The sequence below is a fragment of the Genypterus blacodes genome, unplaced genomic scaffold (genome assembly GCF_046128005.1).
Source record: "Genypterus blacodes isolate CSIRO-AG114 ecotype Tasmania unplaced genomic scaffold, CSIRO-AGI_Gbla_v1 ptg000015l_1, whole genome shotgun sequence".
Lineage (NCBI taxonomy): Eukaryota > Metazoa > Chordata > Actinopteri > Ophidiiformes > Ophidiidae > Genypterus > Genypterus blacodes.
In genome coordinates this window covers 167,209-183,358 of record NW_027466829.1, presented here as the reverse complement: position 1 = coordinate 183,358, position 16,150 = coordinate 167,209, and the positions used below count along the sequence as shown (strand labels likewise).

Genomic DNA, 16,150 nt, shown 5'->3' with positions numbered 1-16,150 from the left:
AACGGCCAGACCGAAATGATTTAAAGGCAAAAGACGAGGGGAGAGAAAACACTGACATCCTATTTGCACACACTCTTTTGGTGGTGAATTGTGATCTCTGCTCCTCTGTTGAGTGTGTGCTGAGGTCCAGGGAATAAGGGGGGGGGGGGGGGCTCTTTAAGCCATTAAGCCTTACTGGAGCTCTAATCAGCCTGGACCCGGGGATCAACACATGTGCTGCGTTACGTCTTCACACTCCTGCACTCCTCCTCAGCAGCGTGGACGAGCTCGGAAATATGCGGACGCTCCTCTCTTCCCCTCCTCTATGTATAGAACATGAATTTATAGATGTTTTGTTCTATTCAACCCGTAAACGCATAAATATTACACACACGCTCATAAACAACACACAAATACACTCCAGCCTTCACTCAAAGTACAACTGTAAGCGCTGTGGGAACAGTGGCGCTTTTGTCCGGAGTGAAATTCCTCCTCAGCTCTGTGGGCGCAGGTCATTACACGAGCGCCATCACCATGGCGACTGAGTGAGTGAGGATAGTTTTAGGGAGGGAGAGGCTGTTAATTTCAAGGAGCTTGAACAGAGACGGCTGACTGGTCCTGATTCAAGGACGGGGTTGGGGGGGGCGGGGGGGAGGGCATTCACGCAGACTCGGGGGTCCCTGGAGTGACCCCCTAGGTGGCCCTGACCAACAGGAATGAGGCCCTTGCACAACAGGGGCTCCATGAGGACTGACACTCAGGGTTGGGAGAGAGAAAGAGGCAGGACAAAAAAAAGAAGAATGAAAGACAGAGGCCAGGGGGTTGATGTGTGTCTAGATGCAGCACAGGACACACACCACACTGCAGGGTGCGCTACTGCGCTTAACACACAACCTCACCTCTCTCTCCATCTCTTCCCCGCCATCGCAAAAAAGTACAGGCAGGATAAGACGAGGGCGCGTTAAATCCTATTCCTCCTCCTGTCACTTTAAAATGGAGTTCAGCGTGCTGGTAAATAAGCGCCGACCTCGCCAAAAAAACCCAGCTAACAGGATCTTGCCAAATGTTTGTCCTGACGCTCTGGCAGAGCGGGCAGCCGAGGGCCCCCTTAACACCGGCATGTGAACCGTCTCTGTGTACACAAAAGCAACTCAAAAAATAGAAGCAATGATTGCTCCTGAGCTCCAATCCACGGGCGGTGACGTGTTGCGGCCGCTCCCCTCCGTGCCTGTCAGCCGCACGTTGGCTCTAGTAGAGCGGCTCTAATGCATTCCACTCCCACACTCCTGCCATTATGTCCCCCATGTGCCATTTCATGCTCCCTCCCACACCTTTCTCCCTCTCTACTACATCTTACAGTGTTAACGACCAGGGGCATCAATGACCCACATCTAACTCTCTCACACACACTCACACACATATACACACACCTCATCCTCAAATCAGTGCATCAGTGCATAGATTAAGCTGTCATCTTAAAGTATAGCTATAATACTGAGTCCCCAAATCTGACAGGAATCAATGGAGGTGGACACGGCTTGTCTGAGAGGCTATAAGCAAACTACAAGGACACCAATGCTGAATCCAGGCTGGGGGGGATATTTTAATTACTCCGACGCTCTTTGTCTGTCTATATATCAGCCTGACACCATATACGGACACTAATGGAGAGGTAGGAGCTACTGCAAGATGTCAAGAGACAGTCAGTGTATACACAGCCCCGGCTGAATTACTGCTATTTATTAGGCCTTTAAATGGCCGTGAAGACAGGTTGCTGAATACATTGTGCTTATGCAAAACAGCTGCCGTACTGCTGGATCTATCGCATAGTTCTTACACAGCCTTAGGGGGATATAACAAATAGAAAGCAGCGGATTATTCTCTGTGGACGGGGGCTGGTAGGTGTGTGTGTGTGTGTGTGTGTGTGTGTGTGGAGTTGAAAATGGAGGATTTGACGTCTTCAAACACAAACCGGAGGGCTGAAACCCCTCACTGTAGTGAGCCAAAGCTGAAAGCTTCCAGCGGCTGCACTCTGCAGGGAGCCCATGTTTAGCTGAGGCTATAAATTAAAGCTTATATGCATATTAATGTTTGTGGATTTAATAGGCATTGTGGCAGAACTGAAGGCCTAATTCCCTTTACAAAGGCAGCGGTTGTGATTGTTGGGTTTGTAAGAACGTACAAAAGGAAATGGCCAGTTTAATTATATACATTGTTATTCTGATAGAACATCTTGGTGCCAATTATCTTGCAGATTGTGGGTCAGGTTGGCTTCCAGCTGTGTCATGTCGGTGGGTGACTTGGAAGCTATCAGGTAAATGCCCAACACGGAGCTGTGATTAGATCCCTGAGGACCCGGGAACCCAATGAGCGCTAGGATGAGGTCATTATCACGCCCATTATGTGACCAAAATGTGCAGGGACAATAAGTTTTACTGAACCACAGAGAGAGAGAGAGAGAGAGAGAGAGCGAGAGAGAGAGAGAGAGAGAGAGAGAGAGAGAGAGAGAGAGAGAGAGAGAGGAGCAGAGGTGTAAATATGCAAAGTGATCATTGTAGCAAACAAAGTGCGACCCCTGGGTATGACTCCTTCCTTCCTGGCAGAGATGATACAAGGCACCCATGAGCTGAGAGAGCTTATAAATAACTTTGTTTATGACTCATTGTAATTTCAATCACATGCAAACTCTGTAAATATATTCAACCGTGTGCTGAATATCTCATTTTTCGATCAGGTTGGGAATGTGGATTTGTGGATTTCTCTTTTTTGGTTAAAAAAAAAAAAAAAGTTGTTATGCACTGAACCAGCAGCTCTGCACTCGTCACTATTTTATGGCTTTATTTAGTCTTTATTTTTTTCAATTACCCACAAACAAATGCAGGGAAACGATGCAGCAGTCAGAGCATAAATCTTAGTTATGTGTCACAGAAGGCGACATCATTACAGTGTCATCCTAATATGGCTTTTTATTTAGTGTGTTTGTTTAGTGTGTACAACAGGTAGCTAACCTAACAGGCTTTTTGAATGATGTGTGTGTGTGTGTGTGTGTGTTTGTGTGTGTGTGTGTGTGTGTGTGTGTGTGTGTGTGTGTGTTTATTAATGGGACACAAATGGAAACTGAAAATGAGAATCGAATCGAAACACTTTGATGCTTTTGATTGTACAAAGCGCACTTTGTCTTCAAAGATACACAAAGCCAATCGACAAGCTTCAAAGACCTCAAACTCCCCTTTGGCCTCCCACATCTCTTAACCTCGCTGGCTTCCTCCTCACTCACTCACTCCCTCACTCCCTCGCTCCCTCGCTTCCTTTCTCAGAACATCATCAGAGGCAGACGAGAGCCGAGACGACGCCTTTTTTTCTCAGATAGATAAGATTACAGTTCATCCTCACCACTCCATTATAACAGCCACAACAATCATCAACCATCTGCCACTCTTCCTTTACGTGCCTTAATTAATGGATAAGTGGAGACACTAATGTGTACATTCCAATTCAATTATTTCTCATAAATGATTCTAAGGGGATTGTCAGTCATTTATTAAAAAGCGTTTACTGCTGCGCCGTCCCTTCTCTTCTTAAATGAATCAGGCTGGCGACTTTGGGAAAGTTTCTTTTGGAGGTCACTGGGGTCGAATTAAATATGCAGAACAGCCAGTGTAAGATATGCGACTCCTGGTGGCAGCAGCAGTGTGTGTGTGAGTGAATAAGTGTGTGTGTGGGTGTGCTGCTTCAGACCTGTGGCTTGTTTTTTAAACTTTTTACAATGCACCATTCAACCCTCACAACCACCAAAATGTTGTATATGCAAATGATGTTTTCGAAAACTGTGTGTGTGTGTGTGTGTGTGTGTGTGTGTGTGTGTGTGTGTGTGTGTGTGCCTATGCATATGGTGCCTTCAATATGCAGAGAGGCCGTCTTGTTCTGGGGCTCTGCCGGGCACGGGGGCCAGAGTTTGAGCCCTACAGGCAAGTCTCAACAACAATTTGGAGCAGGGGGGCTGAACATGCTCTCCATCACTGCACGCCGTGTCCCCAGCCAGGAGCCGAGCGGACAACTGGTGAGAGGGAAAACTGGCTTTTTATGTCGCTTCTGTTTCCCAGTTTGCTCTGTGTGGCCTCAGGGCTTCACTGTAGATGAATGCTGCTCTCATCCTCTCTGGCTTATCGCTTTCCGTCACTCAGTTCTATCCAAATCTCTGCCAAATTGCCTGCCTCTCCATCTTCTGGCCCATTACTATTCTCTGCTGACTGCAACTACTTTCCCGGTTCAGGATATTATATGTGTACGTTGCATCTTCCATTTGGAAATGGCATCTCCGCTCCCTCACAGGTTCCTGACCTCATCACTTTTACTAGACTGCACCAATGCATTTAGAGATGATTCCATGTTGTTGTTGAATCACATTTTGGACACGTTTAATAAGACAAAGGTAGTGAAAGTGAAAACAAGAGCGGGGGGTTGGTGCAGGTCTTTCAGTCACCTGCAGGGAGGGAACAACCAAAGCCTGTGTCTCACTCCATGAGTCACACAGCAGAAGCAAAGGTGGTGACACTGACGTAGGCAAGGATGGGTGAGGAGGGAAAAGTGTTGAACACAGAAAGGGAGAGGGAGAGAAGTTGAGGAGTGAGAGTAGGAAGGTGTTGCTATGCTCAGGTGGTTTAGAGCGGATATTGCGCGCCTTATCTGTCACCTGCAGGTCTGTACTTATTATAGAGGGAGGCAAAGTCAGAGCAGAGCGGAATACAAGGTGTGTGTGTGTGTGTTTGTGTATGTGTGTGTGGAGGGAGACTCTATTCACAGCGATGCTTTTGCTCCCTCCAAACTACTGGGTGTAATGATAAAAAGAAAGAAAACTAAAAACTTACAGAGCTCATAACTTTTCCCCACTTGTGCTCTACACACTGAGCTCCAAGAGGCTTCAGCAAGAAAACACACAGCAAGCGGCAATCACTACCTCCCAACACCAAAACAAATACAAATATATATAAAAAGATGGTTGCTGTCGGGGATAAGCACAAGATGAATAAATGTATCATGTAACCTGGTGAATGCTGTTCATTGTATTTAACAAAAGCAAAGTCTTTACAAATGCAATGTTAAATACAGAATGAACCAACATAAAGAACCCAGCAGACAGATTTGTCCAGAGGAAACAGTGTGTGGTGTGTGGACACGTCGCTGTCGACTGCAATCACTGCGTCTCCTTTGGGAGGCCGACTGCTCCGAGCAAATGTGATAAATGTAATAAACATCCACTCCTATCAAAATCCACATGCCCATGGGGGGAGGGGGGGGGGGGCTTTCCTTTGCTCCATTTTCTCTTAATTTGATCGTGTAAACCACTGACTGTGTCCTATGAGAGCCTCAGGTCTGGAAACTTAGCCGTGATTTCTTATATCATTATTATTATTAGCACTTGTATTACCACTTTTCTAATTATTCAATTGAATTACAGTGAATAAGTTATTTGAATAGGAAGCCAGATAGTCTGACGTCTCAGAGGGATCAGAAACGTCTCTCTGGATGTGGAAAAACATCCTGTTCTCTGTACTTTGTCTTCTTCTGCTATTCTGATGAAGTACTAGCAGCTGTTACATCTGCACTTAGACAAAGACCTCAGTTTAATTTCCTGCTTACACAAGCATCAGTGGGATGCGTTTGAGGCAGCGGCGGCGGTGGAGGCGTACCTGCTGTGGTCAGGCAGAGCTCTTCGTCGCTGTTATCCTGACAGTTGTCCTGGCCGTTACACAGGAAGCTGCGGTCCACACATCGTCCGTTCCGGCACTTGAAGCGAGCCTCTGAACACACCAAAGGGTTGCCTGCTGTGGGCGAGCGGAAGAGAAGGTCAGGGGGGGGTCGACTGTTAGCGATAACAGAGTTACAATGAAAGGCTTCCAGCTCAAGGTTACCTGAGCAGCGGCAGCGCCTGTGTGAGTGACTTACTCACTCTCAGTGTGGATTAAGATGCTGATGTCTGAGAAACATCTTTGTATGCATAAACACGTTTTGAAAGGGATTTTCTGGTGATAAGTTTTAATTTTCAACCAAGTTTTGCGTGTGTGTGGGTTAATATTGTATGAGATCTGGGAATTCAGTTAGAAATCAATCCAAATCCTGCTGAGCGTTGGTATTTGTTACGATCGCATGTTCTCGTTTGTCTTTGTTCTCTGTTCTGCAGAATTATCTTGTGAGAAGATCCGCACAATTACACAATGGCGACGGCGTGTGTGTGCCGGTAGCTCGGAGCAAAGCTCTATTTAAATGCCCAGATTAGATTTGTGAGCACGGGGCCCTGCAGGCTAGGAACACTGCCATTGACAATGGAGAGCGATTGGCCTGATGTGTGTGTTTCTCACTGGGGAAACAAGGGAGAGGTCACGTGAGGACAATCTACATTTCTGATTATAGACTAGACCTGGATCCCTGTGCGCCACGTAGCCTGACATTTACTTTAAAACCCTGCGTCTCATTCCTTTACATTTTCTGGGTCAACGGTGCAAGGTAGAAATAAAGAGGGAACAAAAGCTAAGTGCTTGGTGCTTTTGAGAGTGTGATTGCATTGAGATTGCATTAGGAAAAAAGCTACGGCAGAGCAAATCTAAAAGAGGAGGCAGAAATCCCTTCTAGTTTCAATCTGTGCTCCACTGCCTGGTGTGTGTCTGTGTGTGTGTGTGTATCACTCATGTCAAAACACAGGTATCTCTGCTGTTTAAAAACGTCTTTATCTATCCATCAAAGAAAGAGGCCGACGAGCCGGGTTCTGCTGTTCCACCACTGAGGTCTTTAAATATAATTTAATTTATCTGCTGTTACAGGGAGAAAAATCATCAGTCAGGGACGCAGAGGGGAGCAGAGAGGAAGAAACAGGAAACAGAGAGGTGGAGTGATTGTTAATTGAATATCTTTTCCTGATTGCCTCTGCTGCTCCCTGATTCACTTAAAAAGTTTTATTACGGAGTGCCGCTTTCTTTTCTAACTGTTCCGTCCAGCTCAAACTAAATGAAAAGGCAAATTAATTGTTTCATAAGACTAATGAAATTTTGCCTGAATAACCCCTTTTTCAGGTTTTATGAGCTAAATGTGCTTATACAGTAGTTGTGTGACCATTTTTAGAACTCCACCGACCCCCCTTCCCCTCCCCCGCCTCCAGCCAGACAATAGGACCAGCAGCTGCGGTACAAACTGGATTAGAGGACAGTGTATGATGGAACGCTCCGTCACTCCTGGAGACCGTGGCATGAGTCATATTGCTGTTATGGGATTTGGGTTTTGAGCGTGCGTGACTCACTGCAGTTCTCCTCGTCGCTCCCGTCGGGACAGTCGCTGAAGCCGTTGCAGCGGAAGCGCCCGATGATGCAGTGGACGCCGTTAGCGCAGGCGAAGAACGTCGGCGCGCACTTCGACTTGACCTTAGCTGGAAAGACAAAAGCGGAGGAGGAGGATGAGGAGGAGGAGGAGAGGAGCAGAGAGATAATGGATTAGTCCAGCAGTGATGGAGGGATGATGCAGCGGTTTTCACTATACTACATCAAGTTTTATGACTGGGCCTTGGCTGAGGCGGCTGTTTAAGGCCACGTTTACACTTCACATTAACTCTGCATACACACTGCATACGCAATCTTGTCAAGATCGATTTGCAATTTAACTCGACTGAACCAACAAAGAGGGCAACCATCAAGGACACCTGCTTTTTGTACTTTTTGATGAAAGATGAAAGCAACTGTTGCCGTGGTTACAATGGAGATAGCACATGTGGTGTGTATTAATCCAGGCTGAAGTATTAATTTTCATACAAGAGTCAAACTAACGACCTTTGAGTTTATAATTTAATTTCTTTCTCTGCTTATCTTCTTTTTAAAGCAGGACAAGGAAAATGGCAGCCAAATGTCCAAATCGCTAAAAGTCGTGGCAGGAGAAGGAAACAAGTTAAGGGGAAAGACGGAGAGAGCCCCTGGCGGTGAGAGAGTGTTTTTATAGATTATGGCATTGATCAGCCTAAGCAGGCCACGGGTCTTATCTCCCGGGACAGACGTGAGACGGAGTGACGCGTCTGCACCGCATCGATGTCTGGTGTCCGCCGTTCAGAACCGACGCCTATTTTCCATTCAGACACATCGATCTTTCCCGGCAGAGGGAAACAAAAACAAGAGAGCAGGTAAAGACGCAGGCGAAGACGTCAGAATAGGAAGGACATGGATGGCAACGACGGAGCCGAGGAAAAGGCGTCTACATCAGGGTTTTTGTTCTCTATGTATAGATTATTTAACTGGATTCCTTGTATTACAACTCAAAATACACACATTTATCCTTCTTTACAGCTTACATGTCACAATATGAGCATTACAAAACTAGTAAACAGAGGACTGGGACTTAATTCCACTATGTGTGTGTGGGGGTGGTGGCATTATAATTATTGTAAACCCTATGGAACATCCTATGGAACACTCAGAGGACAGAAAAGAAGCCTACACAGCAAACACACACACACACATACACGGAGGAGGAGAGTTTAGTGGGCATCTGAAACAATCTCTGGTTTTCTTCCCCTACACTAAACACAAAGGGTGGCCTGCTAATACGTTGGCATTGTGCCGTCGCAAATGCCCGCGCACACACACACACACACACACACACTCACACCCCACCATATATTGTAGTAGGCCGATTTACGAGGACTTTCAAGCTGGGCGATTATGTACAGTGAGGGAGGCGACAAGAGTTTGAGGCGTCCATCTCTAGGACGAAATGCAATCTGCTGAAGGAGCAGGAGGAGCTGAGCTACAGCCCCATCTGTGTGTGTGTGTGTGTGTGTGTGTACAGTCTGGAAAGCCTTTGTTTACCTGGACAGCAGAGGCCTTAATCACCCAAAGCCCATTCTGCATTAGGCTCCAAGGACAAATGCAGCAATACATGAAAGAAGCAGATAAGGCGACATGCTGCTGTGTCGGCGTAAACACAAACCATTTCACCTCAAACCAAGGCGACGCGTGGGCTCGTATTTGTCCACACATTCAAAGTTTCTTATTTGGAAAACACAACTTTCTCCATCCCTGAATAGATGTGGAACTTTTTTCTCTGCAAGGCCAGAAGAAGTTCCAAACTCCCTGAATTCTATTGGCACCGGCACGATTCATCTGACCTTGAATCTGTGTTTAGAGTGGTGTGGCTCTTTCAGTCGTTGCCAGTTTCAGAACACGAAAACCCCTCAAAATGTACTTTGCAAAATTGGACACCGTTGTTAATCTCTCCGTGTCCCGTTTGTTCCTCTTTTCCGATCAAACTGGACGACGTTGATTCATTTCTACCCGGCTGTCGAACTCTTTTGCCTCCCATCCATTTCATCCCATTTTCACCCTCCTCTGTCACCATGGTTCCCTCATTCTGAACTACTTTACTTCTGTGCCAATCCCCCCACACGCCCCCTCCATCACCCCCTCTTCTCTCAGCCTTTATGGAAATTGTTTACAAAAAAGCAGGCGGTGTTGGATGGCTTCCAAACTTAGTTCCAGCGTTCAGCCGAGCCGCACAAATGAAAACGAGTGAGGTAGCAGCAGTCGGGCGGATTCTTTGAGGTAAGACGATCAGTAGCTGCAAAACACTGTCGCATCACACTGACACACACACACACACACACACACACACGCACACACACACACACACACACACATAATCACATTCTCCGTCTCTAACTATTCTCCCGTGCATGTGCCGTCACACACTCCTTACAGATCGGCGTCCTCATTTCAGCCCAATCCCTAGAAGATTCACAACAAATATACTTCATTCAATTTACTGCAGTTATTGCAAGAGGATGGATTATTTATTTATTTTCTCCTTTACTTTCTTCCACCGTCAAACATATTTTACAAATCTAAAGGGAATAAACGGCTGTGGACTAAACCTTTTCACAACCCCGGCATTGACAATAGATAAGAGAATTCTATTGTTTGCTTCTTCTTCTCCATCTTCATCTCCCGTGTAGCTTCAGCAGCCGTGCCAAGCCTGAATCAGACACTGGCACACCAGTGGCAAACAGCATCGTATTGCATTCCCCAAATATCCACCTCCGTGCCCTTCTTCTCACTTCTCCCTTTCCTCCCTCTGCTCGGCTCCCCAGGAGAACAGAATTACTTGTTCAGCACAGGTAGGCTCTGCCGTGACGGGCATGCGTGATCGGCCGAGGGAGGAGAGACACATGCTGGAGACTCTGGGAAAGAAGACAAACAAGAGGGAAAAACCAAGGGAAAGAGGTCGAGGAAGAGAGCGCAAGGCAGCCGAGGACTTGAAAGGCTTTTTTTCTGACCTTGCTGAGCATTTCTGAGGGAAATCAATAGGTAATGGAGTCGAGGTGAAAGCAAAGAAGGGGTAGTTTCAGAGCGGTCTGGAAGAAGAAGACTGAGGAGATGGAGATAATCAATCCAGACATCTCTGACTCTGGTGCGGTAGTTGTGCAATACAATAACCTTCTGTGTGGAGGAGGAGGAGGCATGGCAGCATGATGGAGCTGCCCGTCATCTAGAGGGGGCCGAGGATTTATGAACCACTGACTGTGCTAAATGAGAAAATAAGTTTGGTTCATATACAATTCAGTCCAATTCAACCTTTATTACAGACTCACTGGTCCATAAGAAGAAATATAGATATATTAACAGATAAACATACTGGAAGACTTTTGTTAACGTAGGGGAAGAGAAGAAAGTGCAGATGCTTTGTCAGAAACTGCACCGGCTATAATGGAAAATTATAGCACCGGTGTCTTCTTCGTTTCAGATTTTAGTGCATTCACTTTGCCTAATCTGCAACTATTTATGGGAGATGTATCTAGAAAACTGGAACACGGAGAGGAAAAGAGGCTGCAAATATGATGTGAGGCCGCGTTTAAGACCCTAATCAATATTTCATCCCTCTTCCCTGGTATTAATTACAGTAGCTCATTGATCAGTCAACCATTAAGCGTCTAGGATGCAGCAGACACGGTCCCATTAAACCTTCAGCTCTCCTCCCTCGGTCTCGCTCGCTGTTAATGCTCCATCGCCTCTCCATTTTCTATTTTTCTCTCCTTTTCTGTCTTTGAACAGTGCTTCCTCCGTGTGTAGCTGAAACAACAAACGCAGAGGAGGGAACAAATCCAAACAATCTCTGAGCAAAGAACTGCGATGCAGAATAAAGCAGGGGGACACAGGAAAAAAATTACATTTCTGTCAGCAATATATGCGTCTTTGTATTCACATCAGAGCACCTGTCATTGGCTGTCACACACGCACAGGCACACGCACAGGCACACGCACACGCACACGCACACACACACACACACACACACACACACACACACAAACACACATCCCTTATCTGATGCTGAGTGATGAAGATTATAATTTATCCCTAGAGTATTTTGGTAAAATCCACTATCCAAGAAAACATTGTCACCTGGCAACATTAAGACTTAATATCTCATTAGTGTTTAGTGAGGGTCAGTAAACAAAAACAAAAAGCAGCCTTGGTGTTGCTCAAGGCTTTGCAACAAATGCAATAATAAGTAATTCTATGAAACTACAGCGTCACGATGAACTGAGATGATTCAGCTTCTTCCTGCTGTGAGCGACTAACAGGTCAACAGTGTATTCATGAATGATGACAATGAATCACAATTGCAATGGTGATACATATCCCTCATCATGAATGTGTGTGTGTGTGGGAGGGGGGGGGATCAGGGCCAAACCAAAACCTGAATGTTGAATGTAACTCCACAATTGCAGGATTAAAGCTGCAGTGTGTGGTAGAAAGTAAAACATTATCATATTAATATCAATTAGTCCAAACATATCATACATACACAAGGCTGCAGTAGAGAAGACTGGCAGCAGCCTCTGGCTTCTATGGAGCATTTATGTAATGCACCATCAGCTCTGAGTTAACAGCAAATGGTCTGTGTGCATAACTAAGAGAGCCCACACACATTTGTCTTTAGGTTATACACAGCCTCAGTCCAGCTCCGCTTTCAAGCTATTTCATACTTGACGTTATCAGGGACGGTTCAAAAAATATCCTGAATTCAAGCTCATGGTCTCCTCGGGCTGCTCTGGTTTCCTTCCACCTCCACAGACATGCAGCTTAGGTGAAGTGGGACCTCTACGTTGCCTGTAGGCGTGAACGCGAGCGTGATGGAGTTGTCTGTCTCCGTGTTCCTGGTGCACCCTGCCTCTCGCCCAATGACCCATGGGAACTCCCACCAACTCTGACGAGGTTAAGCCCGTACAGAGAATGGATGGATGGATAGATGTGTGTGTGTGGGAGGGAAGTCGAGCAGCAATATTTATAGCAAGGATCTGTTCCCTGCATGTGTTTGGGAAATGTGGCATAATGGAGTTTTATATAGACATTGTCAACATGCATGAAACTTTTGAGGAAGATTGCATGGAAATAAAAGCCGTCCCCTGCTGATGTTTGTTTAGGTTTTACCAAGTCTAGAGTTCTGAAAGCATCGATTCCTCCCACAGCCTACAGGACAGAACACAGATCCCTTTGAAATGCTCTTCTCTGTCTTGTTTCTCTGTCTTGCAACCACATTTCTTTGATTCCCCCACTCCTCTCTCTCTCTCTCTCTCTCTCTCTCTCTCTCTCTCTCTCTCTCTCTCTCACACACACACACACACACATACATATTCTCAGCCTTCTCTGCACGGATCTCTTCACTCATCTCCTCCTGCCCTGCCCACACAGGGGCAAGGAGGCTAATCCTGGCTCTGAGGTCCAGTCAGCTCTCCTCCATCTCTCTGCACTGTCAGTATCTATTTCGCCTGCCGCTCTCTCTCCTCCCGCGCGCCATTGTGATGGATGCCAAAGAGACACGACGGTCTCTTGCCCTCTTCAGATGCGGAATTAGTCAGCACCCTATGAATCATGGCTGGAAGACCCCCCTCAGCCCCTGTCAACACATGTAAACATACAAAACACCCGCGGGAGCAACTAGCTCATATTGGACTGGCTGCTTAATGAGCTTTAAATATCTTCTCATTTGCCAGCACCGAGTGGAAAACAGCAGAGGTTAAACTCCATTAAATATTGGAATTGAGAAAAATGTTTGGTCCGAGGGTCCTGGCCTGTGGAAAAAGGGAACTAATAGAATAAGCCGGCATCTTTAATGCAATTAGATTGGGGCGGTGGATATTGCCTCAGATATCTCTGCCCAGAACGCTACGCCATAGCCAGCAAAAGTATTTACATGGCTCGTGTTGACCTTGGTGCTGGAGGGGGAAGCAGAGAGCAAACAAACAGAAAAGGAGCAGCGGGTCTTGAAAGGGCGGCAGAAGGCTGTCTTTTTCGAGGTGAATAAACATTGCCTGAGATTTAGAGAGAGCTGCCCCGGCCTATCAGGCGTAGCCAACCGGGACGCGTTTACAATAAATAAATAAAGCACCGACAGGAAAAGGCAGGCCAGGATTGTGTGAATGGTTCTTCTATTTATCCTCTGATAACAGTGGGAAAAAATAGACTTTTCTGAATCTGTTGTTCACATAAAGTGCAGAAAGAAGACGGATGTGTAGGTGGTTCTGTTCTCCTTCCTGTTTAGTGTGATATTTACGAGCGCTGATGATGTAAATGAACACGGCCGCTAAGTTAATTTGAATGAACTGCAGGTAATAACAATCTGTTCAATACGCGGCTACTCATGTCTGGAAGGCAACAGTTCCTCCGCTGTTTGTCTGAAATATTGGCTGGGAACGTTTTTGGAAGTGAAATCACAAACTGCCCTCGCAATTAGAAAATGCGACACGCTCGGATTTATTAGTTAGAAATTGTGTCCCGTTTGTAAATATGGACAAATAGTCTTTGATTCATTTGTGGATGAGATGATCGCAAATTCTTGTTGTTGACTTCACTCAAGCATTACTGTGTAACAACGTGTGTGAGCGTATATGAGTGTATTTGGCGTGAGATTCTACAGCAGAACATGATAATATTACCAGTGTGTAGTTTGCAGATTCCGGACTGCTTTGTTCTCCGTTCTGGCTACACCTTCTTCTCACTAATGGCACACCGCAAAGATGTCATTACAGGTGACCTTTACCTCGGGCTCTGCATGATTACAGACCCTCACATCAGCACATTCAGCTAAAGAGTGCGGCCTTAGAGGAGGAGATGATCCCTCCATCTTTAACTGTTTTCTCAGACTCTGGTGCTGTGCTGTGCTGTGCTGTCCTTGAGCACACGTTTACTGTCCGCGTCAGACAGAATAAGAAACAGAAGTAGGACAACTGAGGGAATAAAAGCTTTCATAGTGGCATCTCATTCCCGACCACTCCAAATAGACTAATTAGTGTGAATGTGAAGTGTTCAAGCTGTAACAGAACATCTTGACAGACGATCATTAAGCACGCTGCTGGAAACCTCTTGACAGAAGCCATCAGCTCCTATTTCAGATGAAAGGATATTCAATGTCCAGTGGTAGTCAACACTGGTCTGCCTCCGTGGCGATGAGCGTGCTTGTAAAAGATAGGGAGGCACATCATCAGATACAGCCTGTCATTTCCTATAGAAAGTCAGTCTGACAGCAAAATTGCATCAGATACAAGCGATGTGACGAGTCTGCATTCAAACGCACCGTACGGTCAAAAAAGGCGGCGCGCAGAGAAATGTGTTTTGAGGGTCTGTGTGTGTGTATGCCTGTGGTGTGTGTGTGCTGACAGAGCTCCAGCTCTACCCTGCATAATGAGCCTCCATCTTCAGCTCTGCGTCCTCCCTCTACCCGTCTGCCCCGGCACAGCCACTAATGGAGCAGTCTGGGATTTCGTGAAGCAGTTGGCAGGAATATCGAATGAGCCGGAGCCATCTTCTGTTTGGATAATTATGTCCTCTTATGTCACAGGAATTAATGTAGACGCTGTGACAGCCACGGGGTGTGATGGTCACACCGACGTGAAAATTAAAACGAATAACATGCTTTTAATTCTAGTTGATTTCATGTTTTCAACAACCTACAGCAGTTGTATGTTGGCCATTTAAGAGATAACAATCTGGTTCCTTATGCTGGAAGCTCAGGGGACAAGTCTGCAGCAGTCAGCAAAGTGAATGCTGGGTAACGAGGAGGAAGGGGAGTAGAGGTGACAAACCCAGTGTGAGTCATGATGCAAATGTCCAAAAAGTCTGCAAAACAGTGGGCGAGCAGTGACAGATTTGAGGGTGAGCAGAGTCCACATGGCCGCAAAACTCTCCAAGAAAGCTTCTGGGAAAGAACAAGCAAAGAGCCAAAAGCCGTCGGATGAGATAAGATCGGGAGGTGACGGGAGGGTTCACGTCGGCGTGTGTGAGACAAGAGGGATGAATGCGCTGGGAGAAGTACTTTCATTCGGCATGGCCAAACTTCAAAGTCAATCATCTTCAGAATTTTTTGTCTTTGTAAGGAGCTCAGAGTAAAACAGGAGGGGGGGGGGGCACAAAGAGCGAGGAGGAGGAGCAGAAGACCCAAAAGATCAAAGCGGACTAAAAGTGAGGATCAAAACTGAACTATTACTGTAGCTTTACAGTAGAATTATGCATGCATTACTCTCCCCACACACAGAAGTAATCGCCCTTCGCTTTGATGGTATTAAGTTTTGCCCTGGTGCTAAACAGGGACTGAAGGTCTGGCAGAGACGGGGAGGAGTGCGCTGTGGGGGAGAGGGAACCCGGGATCGGGGAGGCCAGTTCATTTTGCCTGGCAGTGAATTTCGTTTTAAACGGTCCTTATGGGTGGAGAGGAAAGGGAGGGGAACAAGAACTGCAATGTTGGATGGTGAAAGATAGCGAGAGAGGTTTCAGGGGCCGGGGAGACATGACACGACTCTAAACAGACTCCCTGACACCACTGCCACAAGCCAGAGCTAAAAGCTCAAATGATTCGATAATGGAGTCTAAAGCGGACTTACGGCAGCCTTTCTCATCGCTCTTGTCAAAGCAGTCGGGCAATCCGTCACACTGCAACCCGCCGGGGACACACTTCCCATCGCCACACATGAAGTTTCCAGGGATGTTGCACTCCGTGGTGAAGTTATTCCCTGGAAGCAGCTGGCTCTCTGATGGATACACAGATAGAATGACAGAGGGAAGGAGAGAGAGAGAGAGAGAGAGAAGAGGAGGAGAAGAAAGAGAACAAATTTATAATCTCGCTCCATAGAGGGTTCAAAACAGG

General features: G+C 46.4%; 1 protein-coding gene across 3 annotated transcripts in view; it reads right to left on the bottom strand.

Moving 5' to 3' along the window:
* The window catches only part of ldlrad3 (low density lipoprotein receptor class A domain containing 3), a 70,645-nt gene that overhangs the window by 33,472 nt on the left and 21,023 nt on the right, over positions 1–16,150 (bottom strand). For 2 of the 3 annotated variants that reach the window (XM_076140726.1, XM_076140725.1), the window contains exons 2-4: positions 15,888–16,034; positions 7,271–7,396; positions 5,670–5,804 (exon numbers count right to left, since the gene is read on the bottom strand). In XM_076140726.1, the coding sequence (XP_075996841.1) occupies positions 5,670–5,804; positions 7,271–7,396; positions 15,888–16,034 (408 nt within the window). The remainder of the gene's footprint in view (positions 1–5,669; positions 5,805–7,270; positions 7,397–15,887; positions 16,035–16,150) is intronic. The other variant, XM_076140727.1, reaches the window with a different exon arrangement.